The sequence below is a fragment of the Gadus macrocephalus genome, chromosome 11 (assembly GCF_031168955.1).
Source record: "Gadus macrocephalus chromosome 11, ASM3116895v1".
NCBI classification, from domain to species: domain Eukaryota; kingdom Metazoa; phylum Chordata; class Actinopteri; order Gadiformes; family Gadidae; genus Gadus; species Gadus macrocephalus.
The window spans coordinates 6,210,948-6,236,755 of NC_082392.1; the positions used below are offsets into that span (position 1 = coordinate 6,210,948).

The 25,808-nt window shown below is 48.0% G+C and overlaps 2 protein-coding genes across 6 annotated transcripts in view; one reads left to right on the plus strand and one right to left on the minus strand.

Annotated features, from left to right (window-relative positions):
* The window catches only part of ica1 (islet cell autoantigen 1), a 15,397-nt gene extending 11,846 nt beyond the window's left edge, over positions 1-3,551 (plus strand). Inside the window, exon 14 of the mRNA XM_060064271.1 lies at positions 369-3,551. Coding sequence (XP_059920254.1) covers positions 369-496 — 128 coding nt within the window. The 3' untranslated portion in view covers positions 497-3,551. The remainder of the gene's footprint in view (positions 1-368) is intronic.
* LOC132467151 (glucocorticoid-induced transcript 1 protein) lies at positions 2,930-24,644 on the minus strand. 5 transcript variants are annotated; one of them, XM_060064278.1, is made up of 9 exons: positions 24,485-24,644; positions 23,934-24,322; positions 19,127-19,275; positions 14,060-14,149; positions 11,131-11,253; positions 7,243-7,371; positions 6,769-6,961; positions 6,130-6,232; positions 2,930-5,620 (listed from the first exon to the last, which is right to left on the minus strand). In XM_060064278.1, exons 2-9 carry the CDS (start codon positions 24,238-24,240, stop codon positions 5,302-5,304), a joined length of 1,413 nt encoding a protein of 470 aa, XP_059920261.1. In that variant the 5' UTR covers positions 24,241-24,322; positions 24,485-24,644; the 3' UTR covers positions 2,930-5,301. The 5 variants fall into 5 exon arrangements, with proteins under 5 accessions (XP_059920261.1, XP_059920260.1, XP_059920259.1 ...); XM_060064277.1 differs by having other exon boundaries at positions 11,131-11,256; XM_060064276.1 differs by having other exon boundaries at positions 19,112-19,275.
* Positions 24,645-25,808: the final 1,164 nt, after the last annotated feature.

Genomic DNA, 25,808 nt, shown 5'->3' on the forward strand with positions numbered 1-25,808 from the left:
AGACTTTCCATGGATAAAACTAACTTAGGCCAGAAACTTTGTTTAAAGGGGAAATGTCACCATTTAGTATTCTGTAACACAAGAGCTCTGCCCCAATCGGTGTGCACTGAAAACATTGCAGTCTGCAACGTCAACTCTGGTTCTGCCGGAAATAAGTGGAAAGTTGGACCATTGGCCGGTTAGATATGGAGGACCGATGTAGATAACGCAAACCAACGGTCCAACCTCTTCGTGTTTTTGTTGCAGAAACCGATTAACACGTGTGCTTTGAACACTATACTCGCGCATATTACAACAATGAGTGTCTAGTGGGACGGTTCCCCTGAAGCGCTCAGCACAGTCCTGATGGGGGTGGTCTTATCTTCCAGAGACGGCGGCGGCGGCGGGCATATCCAAGGACCTCTCTGCGTGGTTCAACCTGTTTGCTGACCTGGACCCTCTCTCTAACCCCGACGCCCTGGGCAAGCCCGGGGAACACGACCTCCACAACGCGTAGGACGAGTGCTCCTACAAGGGCGGGCATGGGGAGCCTTGGGCCCATCCCATTCCTACCCCTTACCCCTTCTCCCTTACCCCTCCCCCTTGTTTTGAAGGGGTAAGGGGAAGGCGTAAGGGGTAGGAATGGGATTAGGCCTAAGGCCCAATCCCATTCCTACCCCTTACCCCTTCAAAACAAGGGGGAGGGGTAAGGGGGAGGGGTAAGGGGTAGAAATGGGATTGGGCCTTAGAAACCAGCTCTGGAGGACGAAGATCTTCAGAAACATACGACTACACTCGAACGTATGTTTTGATTTGTTATGTTTCGTTTTGTTAAAGCTCCATAAACGTACCCACCCCAACAATTGCCCCCTCCCTCTCTTCTCCACCATGGAGAAGGTTCAAGTCCAGCTGGGGGGGAGATGTGATAACGCTGTGTTCACGCATGTGATTGACAGGCAAGATCGATTCCCTCAACCAATCAGGGAAAAGAGGCACCGATTGGTCAGATATTAGCCATGATTTTCCTCAAACAGATTACGGGGCTGTCAACCATGTCAGAGCATTTAACCCAGCAATAGCCTATGGGGATGGCTATGGCATTTCTAAACATGACACTCAAATTATACCCCTTAATCCCATCCACAGCACCTTTGAGTTCGTTCTACCTGTTGTTTCATGCTGGGCTAGACTTTTTTTTTCCCCCGAGCATAGATACCTCAGTGAATGTTTGCTCAAATACAGCTGCACCTCCAAAGTGACCTGTCAGAGAAAAGAGTTGTGACGCACCCACCCATTTTCTTTCCAGTCATAATTGGAAATTACAAACAGGCAGTACAACTTTTTCAAGCGAAAACAACCAGGTTTAAAAGGTGAAAACATCCCCACTCAGAACCACAGTGCCCTACTGCGGGTGTGTACACGGCGTCGCTGAGTTCAGCAAGCCCAGACAGCGAGGAGAGAGGAGTTATTGAGAGCCAAGATACCTCATGGAACTTATTGAATGGTCCTGTCAGGGCAAACAGCGCTGGCTCCCAACTGATTTTCCCAGAAAAATCAACAGAACCTAGAACCGAAAACATCCAAAGCAAACACAGCGAGTCTGCTGCAGACGACAGGTGTTTCAGTCTTAAAGGGGTAACCCAACCTCTACCGTTAAAAACCCAAAACACTCCATTCACCGGCTCTTTATGATTGGCTCAAAATTGGCATCAATTGGCATCAATTTGAGCCAATTAGAAAGCAGCAGTTGGGAAAACCAGTGTTCCACTGGAGATTGTGTGGCCCCAGAGGGGATGTTTTAGGAGTCGAGTATTGAATGAACAGTTTGCAATTCCTAAGTTTGAAACCGGTCTCCAGAATCTTCCAGGATAGTGAAATGGAAAGATATGTCATCCAAAGGGAGATCGACTCGTCTCTCGATTACAAACCCTGCTATCGTTTACCAAGCCACCCTTCCAGTTTCCTTTGTATATATTACATTCACCCTTCATGTTGTACAAGTAACACACATGCATATTAGTCACTTCCCAGGCATTGTTTTTGAATATCTGGAAAGAAAGGACATTTATTTTTACTCGGGAACACCATGGGTTCAGGGTTCTTTCTGTATCAAGTACTTTTTTTATACAAATATATTTATTTCTGCATGTTGCATGTCTAATGTTAAAAAAAAGAAGTATCGTAGGTGATAATTTAGGATTATTGGATTGGGCGGAAATTCATATTTAAGAGGGTAATTTCACTTTTACTCATTGGGAAATAAACGTATTTTGGCCCACACATTATTGCATAATCATGGACCTATAATAGATTTTTATGGGTTATAATTCTTCATGAGAAGAGCCTTATTCTAACGACCAGTCACACTAATTTAGCCATTTTACGTGATCGAGTGCTCAGACCGAACCACAGGTACAGCAACAGCTCTCGAGAAAACCAGGTTGCTGAATCTAGTTTAGCAAACATGTATTTCACCCAAGTTGTTGCAGCTCCTGCAGTTTCATTTGAAGTGTTTGGTTGACTTTATTATCTCTTAAAATACTATCAAGAGGGAAACAGAATTCTGTTTGGATATTCAAGCCATGTGACAAGTATTTGTCTGTGTATATTAAAGAGTGAATGTAGCGATTGGCTAATTTCTGCTTTCACCCCACCATCAATGAAGAGAACATTTGCATCCAGTTATATAGTAAAACATGGGTAAACGTAGCCCACAGGGGCTCAAAGATGAGCTGATGAATTGAATCGGTTGACCTATAGCACATTTCAATGTGATGGGTGAACTTTGGGTATCAGGTCCCAACATGTGTTTGAACACTGTACAGACTGTAAAAGCGAAAAAAACGATAAAACAAGTTTGAAGTTGGGTGGTGTCACGATTGGTGTTCAATGAAGATGCTCAATGAAGATGTTTTTTGTGCGAGTGTTTTGTAAGACAGTACCATCAGGGTGCTTTTTTCTTGTTGACTTTATTGAAAAAAAAACAACAAAAAACAAGATCTACATACAAAAGGTAATCCACAGGAGAACTCGATTACTTGTGCCAGGAACGCCTATCGTCGTTTAACTGCACGGCACCAGAAGCATGCAAAGAAAGAAAAGGGTTTGTGATTGAACTCCTGAAGCTGGAAAGGAAAGAAGTGAAACGGTTAACAGGTCCGTGGAATGGTTGTATGTTTTAAAAGCATTGTGGTTTGTTGTGCAAGTGGCTTGGCACAGCTCACGTTTTGGAACAAAGCTAATATCTCTCAAACTCAAGTAAAGCCGTGGCATACTGGACTTCCATCCAATACAATTATTAATTGGGTTATTTTTGTTTTGGGTGGGGGGAAACTTTTATAAGGAATGTCTACGGCCGGTTTGGAACTTCTAAGGCAACCTAATCGTACAAAAAAACAAAATGTTTAGACGTGGTCCAACTGCCTTCCCTTCCAACACCACACACAAAAAATCAAAAGTCTTTCCCTACGGAATCTTATTCGGAATATCTGGCCACTACCAAGTAAGTGCTTAGTCTTGTGTAAACAATTTACACAAAAATGTAGTTTTAAACAAAGTTCGGCCAAACACAAGGCACTATAAAAAAAAAAAGTCCTTTGCGTCTGCTAAGCCTGGGGTTATTCTCTCTGATCTTTGCGATCTGCTTTGGTACATCATTTACAAAAACGGGAATCGGCCGAAAAAACGGGACTAGCACTAGCCGTGCTATCGAGTTAGCACAGAGGAGCTAACGAGGCTAATCAGATGGCATCGGTGCTCTCAGCCAAACAAGGAAACGCAGATCTGTGGAATGTGTCGTAGCACCTGAAACGTTTGAACACCTGCGAGTGAGTGTGTACGCGTGTGTGTGTGTTGTGAGGAAGGTCTCGGTTTGGTTCACACTCACACAGCCCCTCTGGCCTTTCGAAGCATAGCTTAGCTTAGCATAGTTCATAGTCTTGACTCGGGAATGATTGACTGCCGGGGCGTGGCCGCGGTTTCCAGACGGGAACTAACGGATACATTCTGCAACACCTGAGTTTCTTTTCCTTGGATTTGTCGCTGGGGGGGGCGGGGGGGTCTTTGCGTGTCGCATGAGTTGTCATTGGCTCACATATGATCAGATATGTGTTGTCTGTGTGGTGCATGTGGTGAGCGTTGCTGGTTAGCTGGCTAGCTCCATATGTACAATATATTAAGGCTGGTTCCCTGTGTCCACTGTGCTGCTAGTACTGTAGCTAGCGCCGGCTAGGCCGTGTGCTAAGTCGCTTAGCTTCAGCTATAAACTAGAATGAACAGTGTGGAAAAGCTTATGGGTCAAGCTAGTAGCTTGCTGAACACTAAGCGGTTAAATAAGCTGGTTAGAACGATCAAACATTAACAAAACGGTTCCCCTGTCGCTGCCCTGCACTCCCTTTCAGTTTCATTTTTTTTTTCTCCTTTTTAGTATTTTCTTGAAAAGAACTGCTCTCTACTGAACACAATACACTGAACAGTCTTATATCCTCTCTATTTTTTTGCAACAAAATAAAATAATCAAAGCGTTTTGTGTGTTATTGGGCTTGTTCACCGGGCGGCCATCTTATCTTCGGCATTTGGTTCCATTGCCCGGCTGGCCTTCTGAATCAGAACCAAGATGGCTGCCTGGTTACTAAGGCCCGTTGGCTGGTTGTCACTGTGAGGAAGGCGGTAGAGCACTGCGTTAGTTGTGAGAGAGGGGTTGTTCCCAAAAGCCTGACATGAACCAAGGCAGCTCAAGGTAGATCCCACACGAGCACCCAGACGGCTCACCACACACCCAGAACAGAAAGGTATCAGGCCCAAGACGGCCTTCATCTTTAGTGGAACTGGGACTGCTCGTGATAGTGGAGAGGGACGTGATTGAGGCCCTGCTGGCTAACAATAGGGGTTAATGGAGGCCGTGGTTCTTCCTGTTTTGGTGCCCTTTTCCCGTTGTGACCGCGGGGGAATGCAGAGAACTCTACCTCCTCGGTATCCACGGAATCACCAACCGCCAAAATCGCTTCAACACACCTCCCCTGGAGATCGTGTTCTCCGACTCTCTGCCAACGGTGGGCTTAGTGTCAATCATCCAGCGAGGGAGGGAGGGAGGGAGGGAGGAAGGGAGAAGGGGAAGAGAACATTCCTCCATCGTAAAGGCGGCGCTGGTTTGGTTAGACAGCAGAAGGCTATAGGACTCCTCTCCGCGTGACGAGTATTCTTAACATTCTTCACTGGATACTTGGGGGTGCTGGGGTGGGATGTTTAGGAGGGGGACTGGACCGGGGGGCAGCGGGCAGCTCTGGAGGTCCAACCCCCGGCTGGAGGGAGCCGGGCTCGGGTCTAGCTGCTGCTGGCGACGAGTGCCTTAGCGATGCTGCCCTCGCTGCCCGGGTCTGTGCTGATGGTATCCGTTGTGTCTGTGCTGCCGTCGGTGGCGCCCGCGCCCGCCGCGCCTGTGTCTTTGATTCTGATGGTGGGGGTGGTCGCCGGTGGGTTGCCGTGGAAACCGAGGTCAGTGTAGGACGAGGGGGCGACGGAGGAGGAGGAGCAGAGGGAGGGGCAGAGTTTGACGGGACAGAAGGCAGAGCCACGGGGGATGAAGTTGACCTTGTTTTTGTCGGGGCAGGAGAAGAGCGGGAATCCCTTGGACCGGCTGGACCTGGAGGGAAAGACGGACACACGGACAGGAATGAGCCAACGCATGTACAGTTACATTTACATTCACTACTTCACATTCATCCATCCATCGAGCGACAGGTGGCAGAGCGGGTTGGCTGGTAACCAGCAGGTTGCTAGTTCGATCCCCAGCTCCTAGGAGAAGCTGGGGATCAAACTAGCAACCTCCCGGTTACCAGTGGCCACTGGTTAGACTGTTGAAGTGTCCCTGAGCAAGACACCTCACCCTAACTGCTCCCGCCCAGCTGGCTCTCGCCTCACATGGCTGCCACCACCGTCAGTGTGGGAATAAACGGGTGACTGTTAGGCAATATCATAAAGCGCTGTGAGTGGCCACTGGATGGAAAAGCGCAATATATATGCATTCCATTTACCATTCACCCAAACTAGTCACTCCGACATTCACATGGATGAGTTCCATTGTTTCACTCAGCGGGGGGGTCCGAAGTGAAGGTATGACAGTGTGTGAGAAGGACGGACAGACGGACTCACCCCAACTCCTCGAACACCTTGACCCTCTCACAGCCCTCGGGCGGCTCTCTCTTGAACATGTAGCTGTTGTTGGGTTTGGGGGACGTGGCGAACTTCGGCAGGTCTGTGGACGACAACGACAACACCGGCTGTGAGCATGCCTTCGTTCCGCAGTTCAGAGAAGACGTTGAGCAAGTGATTGCCAGGTTATAATGTTATCCGATACACAAAAGAGGACCACACATTGCCAACTATTTGCCAACCCGTTTCCTGTTCAGCAGGCGAGGCATGAGCGGTGTTGGATGTCTGCAACCAGCTGTACTTTGCAGAGAACGCTGCAAAGAGCCTCATCTCTGGTTTTACGGTCTCCCGACGTGAGATCACCATGGAGATAGCGTACTGGGGACCCGGGCTGAACAATGGCTGGTGCGGGGCCAGACCCAGGACCGACCGGCCCTAGCCCCGTGGAGGAATTTGTTGTGCACACTACACAGCGCCGCTCCGATCACTCATTTCCTTCAGTTGCAGTTGGCAGAGACATCAGGAAGCGCGGGAGTAGGAAACAAACAGGGGAACTCCCTTCGTTTGGGGGGGCTGCTGTGCGCACACCGCACGCGCACGCACACACGCGCACGCACACACGCGCGCGTCTTCTGGTACCTTTGTCGGCGTCCTCCACGGAGCAGGGGCTGCCCCCCACCGAGCGCAGCCCGTCGGGGCTGCCGGGCCGGGGGGAGGGGCTGCTGTCGCTGCCGCTGGACGGCGCCTGGGTGTCCGTGTCGCGCGTGTCCCCGCCGTTGCCATAGCGATGCGGAGGGAAGGGAGCCCGGCGGCCGTCCATGACGTCCATGGCCTGCGAGGTGAGAGAAGGGCGAGGGGAGAGAAGGGCGAGAAGGGGAGTGAGTGGACACACACACACAGTGCACGTGTCCCACTGGGTGTGTGTAAAGGGCAACCAGAGAAGCCAATAGCAGGCCAGATGGTGATGGCGTCCACACTGTGAACAGTGTAATGTGCACACTGCTCTGTTTTGGCAATAGGATATAGCTGATTCAGACGACAGCCTGGCAAAGGTTTGGTGCACTGCCGTCTCTGATGCGCGTCTGTCCGTGTGTGTGCGTCCGTGTGTCTCACCTGTAGACTCTGCTCCCCGTCCTCCCTGATGAAGACGTTCTCCAGCTCGTGGTTGATGCCCTCCACGTGGCTGGGCACCCTGGAGATCAGGCACTTGGGCACAGACAGGCTGGAGGACATCGCCTTGGGCTGGACACACACACACACACACACACACACACACACACACACACACACACACACACACACACACACACACACACACACACACACACACACACACACACACACACACACACACACAGTTATTTACTGAGGGACTGCATGCTATTATGGAACTACATTAGAAACCCACCACAAATTTCATAGTTTGAGCGTAACAAATACATTTACAAAGAGTAATACATACCAGTGTTTCCCATACATAGACTAATGTGTGGCGCAGCGCCAGAGAATGAACACAGAGCGCCACAAATAGTTTCTGCTTTTATTTTTTGACGCGTTTTTGAAATGTAAATATCGTTCCGTTCATTCATCTCCGCATAGCACTCTTTCTCCCCGTCATTCTCGTTCACACACGCACACAGAGCAAACGCCCCCCCGTCAGGACTCCACGTCTAATCTCCCCCCCCCCCCCGTCGGGAGTCCACGTCCTAATCCGCCACCGCTGCCGCCAGGGGGGCAACACACACTGCTACCTGGACTGTGGGAAACACCGCACACAGATTGAAATGCATTTATTTTAGGATCCTCCTTGACCTCAAAGTCAAGCAAAACTGTTTTATTTAATAGAGCATGCTCATGGATAGACACAGGCAGCGATTGACCAAACAACTTGATACTTTCACCTCATGGGCAGTAACATCAAAGGAAACGGGTGTGGGGGGGGGGGGGGGGGGGGGGAGACCACCATGGAGGGATAAGGACTGACCCAAGGCTGGAGTCAGCCACGGCGGGAGAGACCAAGTTAATTCACAATACACTATGGGGGGAAGTGGACTTGTCTGCAAGGATGCAGGACAGCTGAAGGAATCTACACATCAAAGGGGACGGGAGATTGGGCCCGGCTTCAGTATCAGACTTTGTGGCTTCAGAGGCGATGCAAATGTGAACTGGCTTAACACCTTTCAACGAGAGAGAGGGGACGGGAGCTAGCTCTAGGTGCACTAAGGAGAACTTAGGCAAAATATACCCTTTTGATTGATATGTAACAATGTAAACAAGGTTATATAATGGTTACAACTGTTTTTTCCACAACAACGACAAATAGGTCAAACTACTTGAGGACTTTCACCATAGAATGAACAACCAAGTCCAGAACAAATTTCTTAACTGCAATCGGTCAATATTTTCCTAAGAAACCTTTCATAGTTGAGCCAGTGAACCTTAAACAGTTTCTTTGGTTAAACGTGGTAATATTTCTGACATGACAAGTCGACATAGTAATGTATGCGAATTTATGAATGACATGCATCTAGAATAACCTTTTTGCACTAGGTTATTTGTAACATGGGATTCTATCAGAGAATTAACATATGTATGAGGGAGAGACAAGGAGATACACTAGTGACCCACAGAGAGAAAAACAACCGGAGAGAGACATGCCTCGACATGTTCCCTTCAAATCACTGTCAACTCCTGGTCCAAAGTGAATGTCATGGAGGATTTCCTTAAAGAGCCAGTGAACCCAGAGACACTCATTTTGTTGTCAACGTGGTCATTTGTCATTAAAGTTGGCGTGGGTCATAACCGTGGGGATAACACCCCCCCCTCTTTGCAAAAAACTCTCAGCACAAAACTCATTTTCTTAAATTACATAGTGTTCGAATTAAATCTGAAACATTGAAGAGCTCCCTGGCTCTTTAAAATTAAATTCCACTGCAAAAAAAAAACGGCCTCATTATATTGACTTCACACATCAGAGCATAACTGATGGACCTCCGGTCTACCGCTTGCTCAGGTTACGACTGTCAGGGGTGATGCATACACATGGCATGCCATTATCACCCAGTATAGAGTATATGGGGAAAAACACCATGCATGGATGCCATGTCTCTAGACTGGACACACACACACACACAGAGTTGGACGAGAGGACTTTCACATGCAGTGTTTCCCCCCCGCACTGTATGGTTAAGGCTGCCGCCTTAACAACAATAGGGCCCCGCCTTGACTACCAATGTATTAAAAAGAAAATGATAAAAATATATACCTATATATTTAAAATATATATATATATATATATATATATATATATATATTGTTTTAATGATTATTTTTTAATTATTATGCATGAACAAAGCGCAAAACCCCCGTAAGGCAAGAAAACATATGCATCAGTGATACTGTTCAAAACAATAGTCGTTCGAACAGAAACCCTCACCGAAGACTGCAGCGCCACGAGCCAACGCTCTCTGACCACCTTGACTAAGACATTCCCTGGGGGAAACACTGACATGTGTAGTCTCTTTCTCAGTGAATGGAAAAACCACCTCGAACAATGCATCAGCACGTGAAGTCACAGAGAATGTGTGAATCCATTACACAATAATTCAGGTAATTAAAAACAAGAAAGATCGCGTCCATAACCTGAGGTTTCTGACGACATTAATCCTAGCCCTGGGTTCCTCAGCAAAACTTCAATTAAAAAAGATGGTAAAAAGACAAACCTTCCGATATGTATGGCTTCAGAATACGATGAGGTCGCCTTGCAGAATCTCATATAGTTGTATTGTTTCTTTTTAATTTTGTTATTCCTTCATGAAAATGATAACCAACTTATTTTCTCTGATCGATCCGTAGAGCAGCATGTGAATGTGGAAGTAATTCAATTATTTGGGCACGTTGCAAAATGTTCACCAAATGACCACGAGTCATCGAATTGGCAGAGACCGCGAAGGTCGTGACGCCAGAGGCTGGGTTGTTTTTGGTGGGTCACTATTTGTTAAGAGTGCAGAAGGCTTTTTTCCAGTCATTTCAGATGCAGGTCATTAAGGGGTAGGCATGCGTGAGGTCATCTTGTTCAAGTCGGTTTATGAATCCCGGTACATTTCCACTGGGGAGTCACCACTGCACTATGCTGCCCCCTTTTACTTGTTCCAAAACACCCAGTGCATCTACAAAATGGAAGTATGGATGTTATGGATCCAAAAGTGATTTCAGTTCACCACATCCTGACCCATGACAAGCAATGACCATGTTGTAATAAAGTCTGAGGTTTGAAGAAGGTTTATATTTTAGGCTGGAATATCTTTTAATTACTCAATGTTCATCCTTGAACAGCCAATTAAGAGCTCATAATTAATTAATAATTGAGACAATATGTGGCATTTCTCAATCTCTCTAAAGGGAATGAAATCCAAGGGAGTTAGGGTGGGACAAAAGGTAAGAGCGAGGGAGGAGGAATGCTTGGGGATCCAGGGATATTTTACTCATTACTTTGGGAGTAGTTCAAATCAACTGGGTCCACAGAGATGTGATCTGTATTATTTCCTACTTAAATGGCTTCCAAGCTCTGACTTTTTGCCACATTTACGAAAAGGTTTAAGAGTAAACCAGTCGAGTTTCCATTGCACTGGTCATGTGTGGTGCAGAGGGAAGGTAGTGCCCGGCACTTGGTTGGCCTGGGCAACAATCGCTAGGTTCACCCATTCCATATGCAACAAAGATAGCTAGGATAAAATGCAGAGTTCTGTTTTTGAGTGCAAGGAGGAACAACTTACATCAAGTGCCAGGCCTTACAACATACAATAAGCGCATAAGAGGGGTGTGGGGGGGGGAGGCTATACAGAGTCTAGATGAACTCTGAACAAGTGACCAGAAGCTCTTAGTCAAGGTCTTTTAACAGCCCGTGCAAAAACAACTCTGGTGCAGTGACCCAGAAGCTCTCGCGGCGTGCCACTTCCACAGGTGTCTCTGCACCGTTTACCCCCAGGAGCTGCGTCTCACCTGGGGGGGGCAGGCGTTGCTGTACTGCGTCTGCTGGGACTGCTGTGGGGCGCCGTGCTCCTTGTCTTTGCCCTGGCGGCTGACCTGCTTGCTGCGCTGGAGCTGCAGGCGCAGTTTAGCAATCTGCTGGAGGAAAAGACGAGGTTATGGTTACAGGTGGCCCTGTGTGGGTACAGGTGGGGTGCAGGCAGGGGTGACGGGTGCGGTGGTGCAGGGTGCCTGTGAAGTAGGTGCACAACAGGAAACTAAGAGGCACACGTGGAGCCAGAGAGTAGTCAGGAAGTGAACGTAAGGGCCGTTAAATAATGTTTAGAGGTTTTGTTTATACATTCCATGCAAGTCAGCTTTATTTATAGAGCGCATTTCAAACACAGGTGTGGCTCAATGTGGTTTACATAGGGTAGAAATATCAACAAAAAAGAGGAAAGGATCAAATTGATTCAAATAAATAAAAAGGATCAAATTAGCAGCAGAAAGCAGAAGTAGAGACAATCAGCAAAAAATATAAATAAATAACACCCTTCCAAGAGCCCTGGACTCTAAATAAAAGTACGATAAGTTGACTGATAAGTCAATTTATTATACGTATATTTTGAGTCCCAGACGCCTTCAGCTGGTATTTACTGTATCAGTCTCCCCTGAGTCCAAGACCCCTTTAGCTGGTAGTTATCCTTTTGCTAACCAGGGCCTTATTACCCAGCATTTAAAAATACATCTGTCAAACATTTAAAAAGCCTTTACAACCCACAGAAACCATAGTTCATAAACATGATATAGTATAGCATAGTAATCTAATCTACTACGAGTAACAGAATCTATCTGATCAGTCAACGTAATGCATCGTCCAACTAACCGATAAACCTTAAGTTTATTCATGCCTGTGCACTTTATCGGTCCACCTTACTCCACTTCTCCAACACTAGTCAGATCCTATCCATTGGCATCAACCTTCATCTGATGACTAACGTGGGAAATGAAGAGGTCCGTCTCCGTTTGTTGTGGAGAAAGACCCATTAAAACGTTACGATCACGTTAGGGCGCTCCTGGCAAGCCAAGGCGAGTGGACGGCGCACACGCCCACATGAATGATTGCTATTCAGAGCTGGTAAATAACTTTCTGTAGCTTGACCTCTGACCTGCACTCCTCCAGCGCCGCTGGCAGTGATTCACTCGACGTGTTGGCTCTGCGCTAAGCAAACCAAGCTCTAATCTCAGCGTTCCCTCGTATAAAATGTGACAAATGTTTGTGCACCTTCACCTCCGGAAGGCTCTTCATCAACTCCCACGCGAAGTCTGCAGAACCTGGCCACTATAGAGTATTGTTTTAATGACCACAACAAGTACAGTGTGTGTGCTTGAGAGATGGAGGTAAAGTCGAGGGCTGCCTCTGTGTCTAAGCAAGGGTTAGAACAGGTTATGCCAAGCTTAACACAAGCAGTTGGACTATACAGACAAAGGTGCAGTCTTTATGGCCAAAGTGTGTGTGTGTGTGTGTGTGTGTGTGTGTGTGTGTGTGTGTGTGTGTGTGTGTGTGTGTGTGTGTGTGTGTGTGTGTGTGTGTGTGTGTGTGTGTGTGTTCGCCTGGCAACAGTCAACAGAGACAGCCACTCTGGAGACAGAACTCCTCCACCTCCTCCTTCATACATGAAAGCCAGAGGATCCACAGGTTCAATCGTAGTGTGTACTGAGGTCACGCATCGCATATAATAACAAGCCCAGGCAGTGCTGGTTTGATTCCAGGTCATCACAACTTCCTTGTTATTGATTCAACACGTCAGGGCAGTGTTTTGGATCTGACTGGGCGAACGCAAAAGATAGGAACACGCGCACGCACGAAGGGGGAGAGAAGTCGTGTCAATGTCATGATCAGTATTGTTTGCACCCGTCAGGTTTCAGTTGCTTTCAGCTCTGTAGGATCCAGAGAGTTCAGGACTCAATAACGCCACACTTAAGCTCAGTAGTATCATGGCAAGGCTGACCCTCAGCCAAAAATAGATACTGGGTTTGATCGGCAAGTTCCTCAGCCTATCTGGAGGGCCTGCTTGAGCGAGACACCCTAATCTCAACCTGCCACTTAGTGACATGCATCTCAAGTCACTGATCCTTACTTTGGTTAAACCGTCTGCTGAACTAGCAGGGAAGAAGGTCCCCAGGCTGCTATAAAGCATCTCTCGATGGGAAGGGGGGGGGCCTTCTCATTGGTGGAGCCGAGGATGAGGACGAGGGGGACGGGGAGGGGGGAGGGGCCGTTACACACACACCAAACGACATCCCCACACTTCTTTCCAAAACAACAAGCCGCAGCGAGATGAGGGGTTCTGGTAGTACGAGAGAGACGGCGGGAGTGGTTAAATTTAGCCTGCGGCCTGTGGAGCTGGAGGCCTAATAGCCGTGTGGTGGCTGGTGGTCGACCACAACGCCTGCCTGATAGAGGGCCTCCGCAGTACCGCCGTAAGAAGCCTGACGTTTAGGGGCTGACCTCAGATCCTGACAAATAAAACACATTTTCAGTGAATGGCCCCGAGTTCAAGGGTCTACAAAAACACACCCGGAGGAATGGATGAGTGTTTAGTCTTGAAATTACACATACCACCTGCGGTTGGATATGTGGGGTCACAGTGGCCAGTTGGAGATAATCTAGTGCCGTCAGGCAGAGGCTAGTTGGACGTACGATAGTGCCATCAGACAGAGGCAGGCCGGAGCCAAACTAGCACAGAACCTGTGGTTGAATATGTGGGGTCATTGTAGCTACTTAGAGCTAAGTTAGCCCTATCAAAGAGAGGCCGGCCTGAGATACACTAGTGTTTTCAGGCAGGGGCTAGCTTGTGCTCATTTTGTGCTGGTAGACCCATGGGCTCCAGGGTTGCGTCGGTTGGGGCGTTGGGCCGAGTGTGACTTGGTTGAGGGCAGATTGTGTGGGGTAGCCTACCTCCTTGAGGTGGTCTGCACTGCCCCAGGAGGCAGATCGTTGGTGAGGACTCCCCTGGTCCAGAGCTTCGTCTATCCAGGGGCCTGGAGTCTGAAACACGTGGAGATACGAGCACATTTAACACACATGTACAAAGTTAGATACAAGCCATTTGGTGGACACCAAGATCCACAGCGCCCTACAATACCGGTGTACGGGCAATAGCAGTAGAATAACCTTTCAACACACGCACCTCAATTGAGTTTTGTAGAAATTTAAAATTTTCAATGAAAAACAAATAATGAAGTGGTAAACAATCCAAGGCACTACGAGGCATAGACAACATAAATAAACATAATTGTGATGTTTGCATGCTTCCATGAGTAATATGGAAAAGGTTTAACACGAGTACCACGAAGCAGACCCAAACTTAACAAGCAAAACTCCCAAGATTTGCAATGCAAATTATTGTTGTAATCCCAGCTGAGTTTAATATGTCGAATCGAATGGTGGAACGCACAACAAAACAGCGAATGAGCATCCAGTGCCAGCAGTAGGACTACAGGACGGTTCGTGAATGCTGAGCTACAGTCCTCTGGCCCTCATCCCAAACCCAAAAAGGCCGCCCTGATAAATGTCAAATATCCAATGTTCTCCCCCACATAAAGTCAGTTCTGTCCGTGCACTTCTTCGGCTCCAATTACATAAACAGGGAAACGGTTAAATTATGTAAATATATGCGAAAGCAGAGAAAGAACTGAGGATGATTCATTCAACACCCCCCCCGCCCCAGCCCTCCTCGTTGGGGCCGTATCAACAGCAAGTCGCCTGCTCAAACAAATCCTCAAACGTCTCAAAGATAACAGCCACATCCGGGGGTGCTGGCCCTCTTAAATGTCAAGGCCCCCGCAGTGCCTTGTGTCTGACCCCCCCCCTGCATAGGGCGGCCTCTGTGGCGCAGCTCGGCGGTCTGCTGCCCGACGGTCCAGCGGCCAAGGGCCGTGATATGGAATACCCCCGTGTGAATAATGAAGAACACACGTCGGGGCAGCCTGGGCCGGCCTGTTGGCTCTGCCCCCCCCCCCCCCCCGCTCTGTGGAAAGGACAGGCCTTTAAATGACTGCTTGTGCTCTCATAAAGACGCTACTGTGCCGGCCACGCTGCGTGGCAGATGTGCTCGCCGGCCGTGGGCTTTAACGTTTTTGTGTGCGCAGGGCTTAGGGCCCGGGCCTGGGTTCTGTTTGAAGCGGCTGCCAAATGTGGACAGGCTTAGAGATGGGGCCTAATCCGCGCATACAGAATACGCATGGCTGGAGTGGAAGGGGAAGGAGAGTTACCCCCATGAGATGAAGTGGGCTCTGTGCTTAACCGGTTTGGGAACTGCTGCTGCTCATGGTGCGTAAAAAGTGTGGTTCATATTTTGACGTTTTAAAGTGACAACCTTGAGCCGTACAAAAGAACAATGAATACATCCGGTTAAAGAGGACAGCCCTTATTATAAAAACCAGTTCATGGGGAATAAGCTATCATTTATAATGGTTTGGCTGGACAGGGTCAGTCACCGTAAAACAAAGAGTGGAATTGACATGCCATTATGAGTTCGACCTGAACTTTGACCTTCTAGTTATAGGTCCTTTTTTTTTTTCAGATTGCAGGATTAATCATTATTTGTATTTGTGTTGCAATTTTATTTCGGTTTCAGGGAATTCACATTAGTCTAATAAATTGCGTTACATCCGCTAGCACGCAACAACACATTCATGTTTTGCTTTCGCAGCAAGGAATGGATTAATAACATCTAAATATCGTCTTTAATGTTTTTTCCCACCTAGAGTGCCTCAAAAGTTGTGTCACATTGTTAACTGTAAAGTAAGTACCGCACGGGACCACAGGCTAGCATTCCTTATTGACACTGTGCCCCTGAACACATTGAGAGTCTGTTAAGAAAACCCCCCACCTTTATTTACATCGGAGGCCTTTTTATCAACCCCAGTCTTCAACTTCCCTCCTCAATGTGTGCTCTCTAAGCCTGTGCGCCAGGTGTTGAGTCTGATAATGTTCTGTTGGGAGATAAAGCATGCTTTACCGCCGCCGGCAGCGTGTTAACCGCGATTACGATTCCCACCCTCGGGGGGCTGGGAGGAGGCTCGGAGAGAGGCAGACGGTACGCGGCCCCGCTCCGCTTCGGAGCAGGAAGCAATGGCTCAGCTTCCGTACAATCGCCCTGGAATTCCTGTTGGTTTGTTTGTATTACATGCCAGGACAAGAGAAAGCCAAACACCGTCGCTATCGCTCGCTGTGGGCTCCACATGGGGAGAACATGCATTGCGGTCAGCTAGCTTGTTATCTTCTACGTGCTTGAAATTTCTCTCAGGCTCTTGATTACAGATAAACGCTTTTCTTTCCTCTCAGAGGCGGCTTTGTAGGTTGCCAATAGTGCTGCCTCTCCGAGTGAGTTGATCCTATAATTTATATTATAAGTATGGCACTGTTATCAATCAACTCTTATGGAGATAATAATAATGTATAGATGGATGTTATGGGAAAGTGTTTAACTTATCGTGTGGGTGTTTAAGTTGTGTAAGTGTGTGTGCATAAAAGTTAGCGTGCAAGTGTGTGTCTGTGAATATGCATACGTTGGTGTGTGTGTGCACGCTCGCGTGTGTGCATACGTGGGTGCGTGCGTGCGCCAGCCCACATGCTTGCACCAGCTCGCCTCTGCCTTCTGTATGTCAGTCTAATCTTCATAGATGTTGTGTTGTGTTGTCTAACCACAGGGCCCAGGGCCGGGTGGACCCAGAGCGCTCATTACCATATGTATGGGCCCTCTGCTCTTCAGGCGCCTCACAAAGGGAGCCAGGCGAGGCAGGCAGCGAGCGGGGGCCAGGTGGTAGGCAGTGCGATGCCTCCTCCCCTGCGCCCCAGCCCTGGGGACAGGTGCAAATGGCTTCACCTCCATGCCGAGCTACGTTACAGCTCAAAGGGGAGGCCGTCTTGAACTTGCATGCCGCACAACAAAAGAAGCCCCGAGGCTTTTGTCTGCTGGGGTTCTGCTGTTGTTGTAGCCTAACAAGCCCGGCGCAGGCCCGGCTTGTTAGGAGGAAGTGCTGCCTGACTATTATTGGAGTGGTGAAGGGGAGGGCTTTTTTTTTGTGTGCGCTCTCGCTCTCCAATTATATTGCTTGGAAGTTGTTGAAAATTTTTCCCTTTCAGAACCCACACAGCCTTTTCCTCTCCTCAAGTTGGCGTGCTTTGAGTGTCCTGCGTTCTGATGGTGGCTGGCACTACACCGGCAGGAGCCTCCAGCCTCTGTGTCCATTCAGCATAGGAATTATCATCTCAAGAACAATTAGCACACTGACACATCTTTAGTCTCGGGGAATGGCGGGGCTTGCTTCCCAGTGCTGTTCCCGGTCTTGCCGGTCCCATGTAAACCGCGTTATAATTATGGGTCGAGAGTTCTGTATGCAACTCCTTCAAGGGGGCCCTAATGGACCCCTCCACTTCCTCAGCACCAGACAAAGAGCTGCGAGGTGGTTGAAGGGTTAAAGGGATGGAGCCCATGTAAATGAGGCTCGGCGGCTCTGACACACACACACACACACACACACACACACACACACACACACACACACACACACACACACACACACACACACACACACACACACACACACACACACACACACACACACACACACACACACACACAGGCTGGGGGGTGGAGTTGTGTCAATGTCATGATCATACATATTCAATATTCAACAATCCACCACACAGACTTGCATGAGCACACACACACCCACAAGTGCATTCAGGGGTCAGTGCCATGGCCAGATTAGTGGGTTTCCATGTACAGGCTGCTACCCAGGAAAGAAGTGGGCCGACCGCGGACCACAGAATCCATATGTAGGCTTAATGGAGTGTTATGATGAGCAATAAAGTAATAAGAACCAACTTAGCAGCCTTATTAAACCTACATCTGTACTGAGGCAGGGCTGGGAAATTGCAGAATACATTGCGTCAACGCTTTCAAGTTGTGGTGGATACGGCTAGCCCACTTGCAGGAGTAATTCTAGCATGACCTACTGCTAGCTCGGTAGAATGAGCAGTTAGTCTAGCTTAGTAGCTTGAGCATCTAGGCAAGCTTAGTAGCGTGAGCCACTTGGCTAGCTCGGTAGCGTGAGCCACTTGGCTAGCTCAGTAGCTCGAGCCACTTGGCTAGCTCAGTAGCGTGAGCCACTTGGCTAGCTCAGTAGCGTGAGCCACTTGGCTAGCTCAGTGTCTTGAGCAACTTGGCTAGCTCAGTTGCGTGAGCAACTTGGCTAGCTCAGTGTCTTGAGCCACTTGGCTAGCTCAGTGTCTTGAGCCACTTGGCTAGCTCGGTAGCGTGAGCCACTTGGCTAGCTCGGTAGCGTGAGCCACTTGGCTAGCTCGGTAGCGTGAGCAACTATGCTAGCTCAGTAGTGTGAGCAACTAGGCTAGCTAAGTAGAGTGAGCAACTAGGCTAGCTCAGTAGCGTGAGCAACGAGGCTAGCTCAGTAGCATAAGCAACTTGGCTAGCTCAGAAGCATGAGCAACCTGGCTAGCTCAGAAGCATGAGCAACCTGGCTAGCTCAGAAGCATGAGCAACTTGGCTAGCTCAGCAGCATGAGCAACTTGGCTAGCTCAGTATCATAAGCAACTTGGCTAGCTCAGAAGCATAAGCAACTTGACTAGCTCAGTAGCATGAGCCACTTAAATAGTCTAGTTTAGCAGAGCATTAGTGGGCTAGTTCAATACAATTTATTTGATTTTTCTAAAGCAACTTTATTTTTTTGATTTTTCTAAAGCAACTTACAGACACGTCATTAATGAGCAGGTTCGGCATTTCATTGGGTTTTAAACTCAGAACCTTATACCTAGGGGTAATTACCCTAACCACTCAACTACCCCACCCCACCTCCTCTCACTCACTAGCATGGCACCCAGGCTAGCTTCAGCATGACACCGCTTAAACCGGCCATGTTTCTCGAGTGAGACGAGGGGAAATCCAGCTTAGTAATTCTTCCTGTGCACACAAGAGTTTCCTACCAGCTCGGCCGGTACCTGAGTGGCTTTGTCTTTCATGCAGGAGGAGTAGGGCCCCTGAGTGTCCCGGGGCCACTGGCCTGTGAGGTAGGGCCCTGTGATGGCGTCAAGGGATGACGTCCGCAGAACGGCACTGGTACCCCGCACGGGGAACTTGGACCTCTCCACTGTGGATGGAGAGAGAAGGAGGAGGAAACGGAGGGAGAGAGTGAGTGAGGAGAACAGCAGCCATCTTGGTTCGGGCTCTGTCCTTTACGCTCTGCCAAGGCACCCAAAATCCTGTAATGGATCAATGAGGCACCATCCTATCTTTTCTACCGAACGATGGGTTTAGTGCCCGAGGTGGAAACTTTTTGGGTGAGTGTTCCACTAAGGTTGACTTAAAAGATAACGTAGAGTGCGAGTGTGCGATGAATCTGTAAGCAAAGCCAGATCAAGAATAGGCCATACAAGTAATAAACACTTTGGTTCTCGAGAGCTCCCTCTTCTTCCATCACTCTCGGTTGAACTTTTAAAAAGCATGGACCATTTCTTTAAGCTGGGAAGTATTAGTGCCGAGTAAATAACATGCCTGCGCATCGGGGCTGCAGGCAAACACGAACCACTGAGTCAGAGGATCTGGGCTGCATGTTAGAGGAGCAGTCTTCCGTGAGCCAGAGTAGTTAAGCACACCACCCACAACAGAACTCATAAACAACGACACAATGCACACCAACACCGCCTGCATCTACTCAACATTCCTGCACTGACTCTCAGTGAAATCGAACCCAAACACACACGCAGACATACACACACACACACAAGGGGCACGGGGTAAGGAATGGGCGAAATGGGCTCCAACGCCAGGATTACGGTCTGTGTAATTAGTGAAAGCCCTGCAAGGGAAGTGTCTTGCCTTGGATATCAAAGCGAGTGTGAGGACAGGGTGAGGTTGCTTGGAGGCCTTTTCCGAAGGGGGTTGTCCCATTTTTTCCCCCCAGAGCAGGTCAGCACAGATGCCCTTTTTTTTTCCCCTGCAAATCCAATCCATACAAGGACAGGATCAAGTGAGTCAGGTGGACCAGAGGAACAAAGCAGCACATTGTTGTGCTGATGTATTGTGGTGGGTTCAGCGACTGCGTAAAAGCATATGAACACATAGAGGTGTCACCTTGCAGAGTCTTTGCAAGGCGCTGTGGTAAGGATACATGGCTCGCAAAGGTTATTTACTCTTGTTGACTTGGTGGACTACGCTAAACCACTGAGTGTATAGGGTGGAAGAGGATTCCATTGTGGGGGTGGGTGCGTGCGCACGTGTTCGTGCGTGTGGAGGGAGTTTCTGTTTTGGGCATGTTAAATGCAAGACAAAGGCAGGTGCAATGTTACTGAAAAGCTGTTGCTTCGCTTTCTTTGTTGGTCAAGGGACAGATTATGGACAAATTATGTTAACACTAAGGCGGATCCAAGTCCTTTCTATGGGTCTTCTGTCTTCGTTATGTCCTACAGATAATACCCTGTCCACTATTCTTTGAATTATGTCTTTGATAACTTCAGTTAAAAGGTTCGGTTCGGTTGGTTCTTGTTTTGCCATCAGTTAGTGACAACAGTCATAAAGGTACAAAATATCCATGTGGCCTTAACGGTATTTTGCTAAGCAAATGGACTGCTGTGTGCCATCTTGCAAGTCACCTTGTGAACTTCACAAGTTTGTTTGTCTGTCTGTTTCGGGCCAATGCTACAAAACGCATTGACTGCAGACTGCGGGGACGGTGAGCATATCTCCAGACCCTGAACTCCACAGGATAGGAAAACGGTTCGAAGGAACCTCAAAATCAATCAACCTGTACTGTAAATCATTTACAGTTAAAGCCTGTATTTCTGATTATGATAGTGTTCTGAATGTACACAAAGGGGACCGTTTTGTGAGACTAATGTCCAATGAAGAGGGCTGGGTAGAATTACAGATTCTTCTTCGAGTCCTAAAGTATTACGCCCAGAACACATGGCCATGTTGGAAAATATGCGGAATAATGTGATTGGATTTAAGTCAAAATTGGTACTATTGGAAGCGAGCGAAAAATGTAGCCCACTACATTCATTCTCTGTTGAATAAAATATGATTATTTGATTTATTTGGCTATAAGGTATGTGGGAGTGGGAGTCTGCCTTCATAGGAAGAGTCTGTTCAGCATGAGGCAGCCTGCCTGTTCAACCACTGTGTTTCAAAGATCACACACACACACACACACACACACACACACACACACACACACACACACACACACACACACACACACACACACACACACACACACACACACACACACACACACACACACACACACACACACACACACACACACACACACACACACAGCGTAATTAGATCCTGCAGCAGCACGAGCGAATTGCAGGAAACGTACTTCATCAATTGGGACGAGTTGATTGTTTTCTCATTTGCTGCTACTCTGCAGTTTAAATGGGTGACAATGAGGCAGGGCAAATTTAGCACAGCTGGCACTTTGATGGTGATGGGGTGGAGAGGCTGGTGGGGGCTTCATTGTTGCCATGACAGTGTGGTGAGAGGATGATGACACAGAGGTGAACCTCCAGGTCATGAGGTGGAATGTCAGCCCATCGTTTTAGAAATCAGGGCCAGGTGGGGAAAGATGCAGCAATGAAGCGCATTTCAGGCCAGCCGATCGCTAACTTAGCTCGTAGAGTTGCATTATGGGGCATGGATTGTTTGAGTTCCAGCGGTTTGATTGTCCATCTCCCTCCCGGCCTGTTCCATCAAAGATTGATTCTTCATTCTTTATTGGTGACTTGCTGCCCCGAGAGAATCTTACTGATGTGATGTTGCACATGCTGTGTTTACGGTCTCATATCACAGGATTTTGTTACTCCTCTTGGGATTTCCGCCGTAAACATTATGTCAGGGATCAACACCGAGATTTTTTGAAGTACAACATTCAATAACCCTGGGAAACTCCAGCTTAAGTTTGTATTCACAGAGCACAACAATAACACAAACCATGTTGTCCTTGTTAATACAGCTGCACAACGTTTACAGGAACATAAATGGATTATCAGGGATATCGTCTATAAATATTAATAATTTTTTTTGTTGTTGTAGCAAACTTTATCGAATCCATCTTGAGGTTAATCCAAAATCTGAAGTACAAACAATAATTGTTTATTACTTTGTGGGACGGTATTACTAATTCTTAACACAATCTGAAATAGTTGTTAAGGGAGTACCTGGTCTGAGTTTAGTTTGTTTTGACCAGAAGGTCAGAGTCATACAGGAGACTCCAATCTCAATCGTCACCTCTTCCATGGGACACTGGTCGGGTTCAAAGGTCACTTCTTTTCAGTCGACTTAGGAATTTGGAGAATTCTCCGGTCTACTCTCTCTCTCTCTCTCTCTCTCTCCCCCTCTCTCCTTCTTTAAAAGTCAGCCAACCATGTTGTTTTTGGTGATGTGCTACTCTCCTTGTAAGCGAGCCGTCTGGATGGAAAACCAGCAGAGGTTCACTGTGAGTTCTGAAACACGGTTAAGCATGGTAAAAGCCACAGTGGACAAAAGAGGTTCCTGTGCTGTGTGGGGCCCCCCGTTCACATCAGGCCCCATGCGTGTGATGAACCTGAGGAATGCGAGCCACGTTGTAACAGCATTGTCCTAAAAACATTATCCACTTCAAATTAAAAGTACACTCAAAAATAACAACTCAAAGTTAGAGTGCAAAAATGTAACCGATGAAAGGTAGATAGAGACAAATAGATTGAGACATATTGATAGGAACACTGATTGCTGATGCGACCCAAGGGTTGACTCAGAGGCTAATATAACAAGATGCCAGAGGTCACATTATGGGCAGAGCGCATAGCTGTTGCAGGCTGCGGTCGTACACACTGTGGCAAGCGCGAGCACAATCAGTCTCAGCATGCCTCCAGCCCTTCACTGGGAGAGAAAAAGCTGTATTCAGACACCTCTGTAGCGACACATTGCTCAGACACACGCCAGATGGTAGCTAGCTGCCTGCGTGTTTGACCCTGGTTCAATAGAGAGCACGGGGGCTTACAGAAAACAGCCATTATTCTCCAATGGAGAAAGCCTCCATGGATGTGTGTGTGTGTGTGTGTGTGTGTGTGTGTGTGTGTGTGTGTGTGTGTGTGTGTGTGTGTGTGTGTGTGTGTGTGTGTGTGTGTGTGTGTGTGTGTGTGTGTGTGTGTGTGTGTGTGTGTGTGTGTATATTGTATGCATTCATTTTCTCTCTCTCCATTTCTCTCATATTTCTACACAGAAAGAGAGCACTCAAAGTACTGAGAAAGAGAGTGACACACACACGAGAATGAGTGTTTAGAGAAGTCAGTGTGGCAAGTCTGGGAACAGCCTGGGGCTGATTTCGGCCAGGGTGGAACTCCCATATCCTCCCAAGCGGTCCGTCCCCTTATCACCCGAGCGTCAAAAGACACCTGACTACACCGCATTGTGCCTCTCAGTGGGGGAACACGGTCCCTGGACGACATCCCTGCCAACTGGTGCCTCGTCCCACTCTTACGCACTAACCCCTTTAATAAATGGATGATAGGCGGAGATCTCGCCAGATATTGTTTCCACAGGTTACCCAGCAAACACCTGACAAACAAGTCCATTACCAAGTATAATAAGTACATTAACAACATTATAACTAACACGCTTCAATCATTTTCCCGACGTGAAAGACACGTTGAATCCATTACCATGAAATGACAGTGTTACAACACGCATATGAACAACATTATAACTCACTTTTCAGTGAAGTTCCCCTTAAAATTAGTGACCCAGTAAAAAAATCTTTACCTCTGCAGACGGCCGAGTCGGGGGAACCCGAGTCCTTGTTTTCGGGGGAATGTCTTTGCTTGCCATTGGCACCAGAGTTCAGTATGGGGCTGGCCGGATTCGAGATGCACGTACTGTTGGTTCCTCCTCCGACGGAGAGGGTCTGGGTCTGGGTCCGCTGGGTCGGGCTGCTGCTGCGCCCCCCGGGGCTGAGCAGCTGGTAGGGCACCGTGGCGCGGAGGGGGTGCAGGCGGCAGGCGGAGCCGGGGGAGCCCGCCGTGCTGCGTCTCACCCGGGGCTGCTGGAGCGAGTTGCTCGGGGCGGACATGGTGCTTTAAAACGTTGTTTTCTTTAACTTACAACCCGTGTCGTCCCCGAAAACGTTTTGTTTTCCAAAGTTGTCGGTTGTTCTGTCGGAAGAGAAGGAAGAGACGGAGAGACTGGTTAGGAGGGGGAAGAGAAGGAGAAAAGGAAAAAGGTTACCGTGGCTTCCTTTTAATTTTTCAGCTCATGCGGCCGAGCTGAACCGACAGCTAGAGAGAGTACCCGTTCCGGGGGAGACTGTCGCTTACCTGGGAAACACTAAACCACGTCCCCCGTGTCCACACACATGATAAATATAACTTTTAAAGTGACTTCTTCCACTCTTGTTGTGTATAACGTGTGTTTTTCAGCCTCTCCCGTCGTCCTACCTTCCTCATGACCACGCACTCTGAATGACAGTTGGATCAGCGAGGCTACTGGCTGACGCTGAGGGGCGGGCCAGACTCTCCTGTTCTGACCGTATGGTTGGACGGCGCAGTGGTACAGTAGCGTCCGTCATTGGTGCAGCGCCGACTACGGGCAGCACTTTGAGCCAATCGATACGTTCGATGGATTATAATATATTTAGGATGTATGCATATTTCTGTATGTTTAGTGACTTGTCCCTTTAGAAACTCGTACGTTTCTTTTTATTAGTTATTTATGTATTCGAGATAGTTCATATTTGTCAAAATGTCGCAATCCATTTAATTGAGCCACAGTTAGCTAATGAGCATATATGACATAAATATAGTAATAAGTAATAAGTAATATAGACCTGAACATTTTCTTTCCATAAATGGAAAATTTATAAACAAACCATAAGTACACAGTGCAAATCACCTGCTAATAAAATGATGGGGTGTTTAATGAGTTCATGCTTGAAATATAGTTTCCTCCAAAAGTTAAAAAAAAGTATAAATGAAAAATAAATAAATAATTAAATTTACCCTACAACACAGAAAGTAAACATCTGATGGTGGACCACAGAAGGGCCATATGTGTGTGTGTGTGTGTGTGTGTGTGTGTGTGTGTGTGTGTGTGTGTGTGTGTGTGTGTGTGTGCTGGTGTGTTAGCGTGCAGTGCGTGTGTGTGTGTGTGTGCTGGTGTGTTAGCGTGCAGTGCGTGTGTGTGTGTGTGCGCACGTGAGTGTGTCTCTGTGCCTGCGTGTGTGTGTGTGTGTGTGTGTGTTAGCGTGCAGTGCGTGTGTGTGTGTGCGCACGTGAGTGTGTCTCTGTGCCTGCGTGTGTGTGTGCGTGCGTGCCCGCATGTTTGTGTGCGTGTGTGCGTGCGTGTTAGCATGCACGCAACCGACAACAATAAAGCAGAAGCGTACAGTGTAAATCTGCATCAAACATCCTATTGAGTAAGCCCTCCAATTTGTCACTCAGGATTTATCCACCAAGCGAAGACAAGAACACAGCCGAAGAAGAAGCGGGGACGACTCTTGATCAACTCGCGTCTCCCAGAGGAAGAAGAAGAACCAAAGAGAAACTGCTCGCCAATTTGTCAACCTCCCTCTGAAGTAGTTCACAAAAGGGCAGCAGGCCCATAAAGCCCTGCCTGGCAGACATGGGTGGGGGTGTCGGCGGA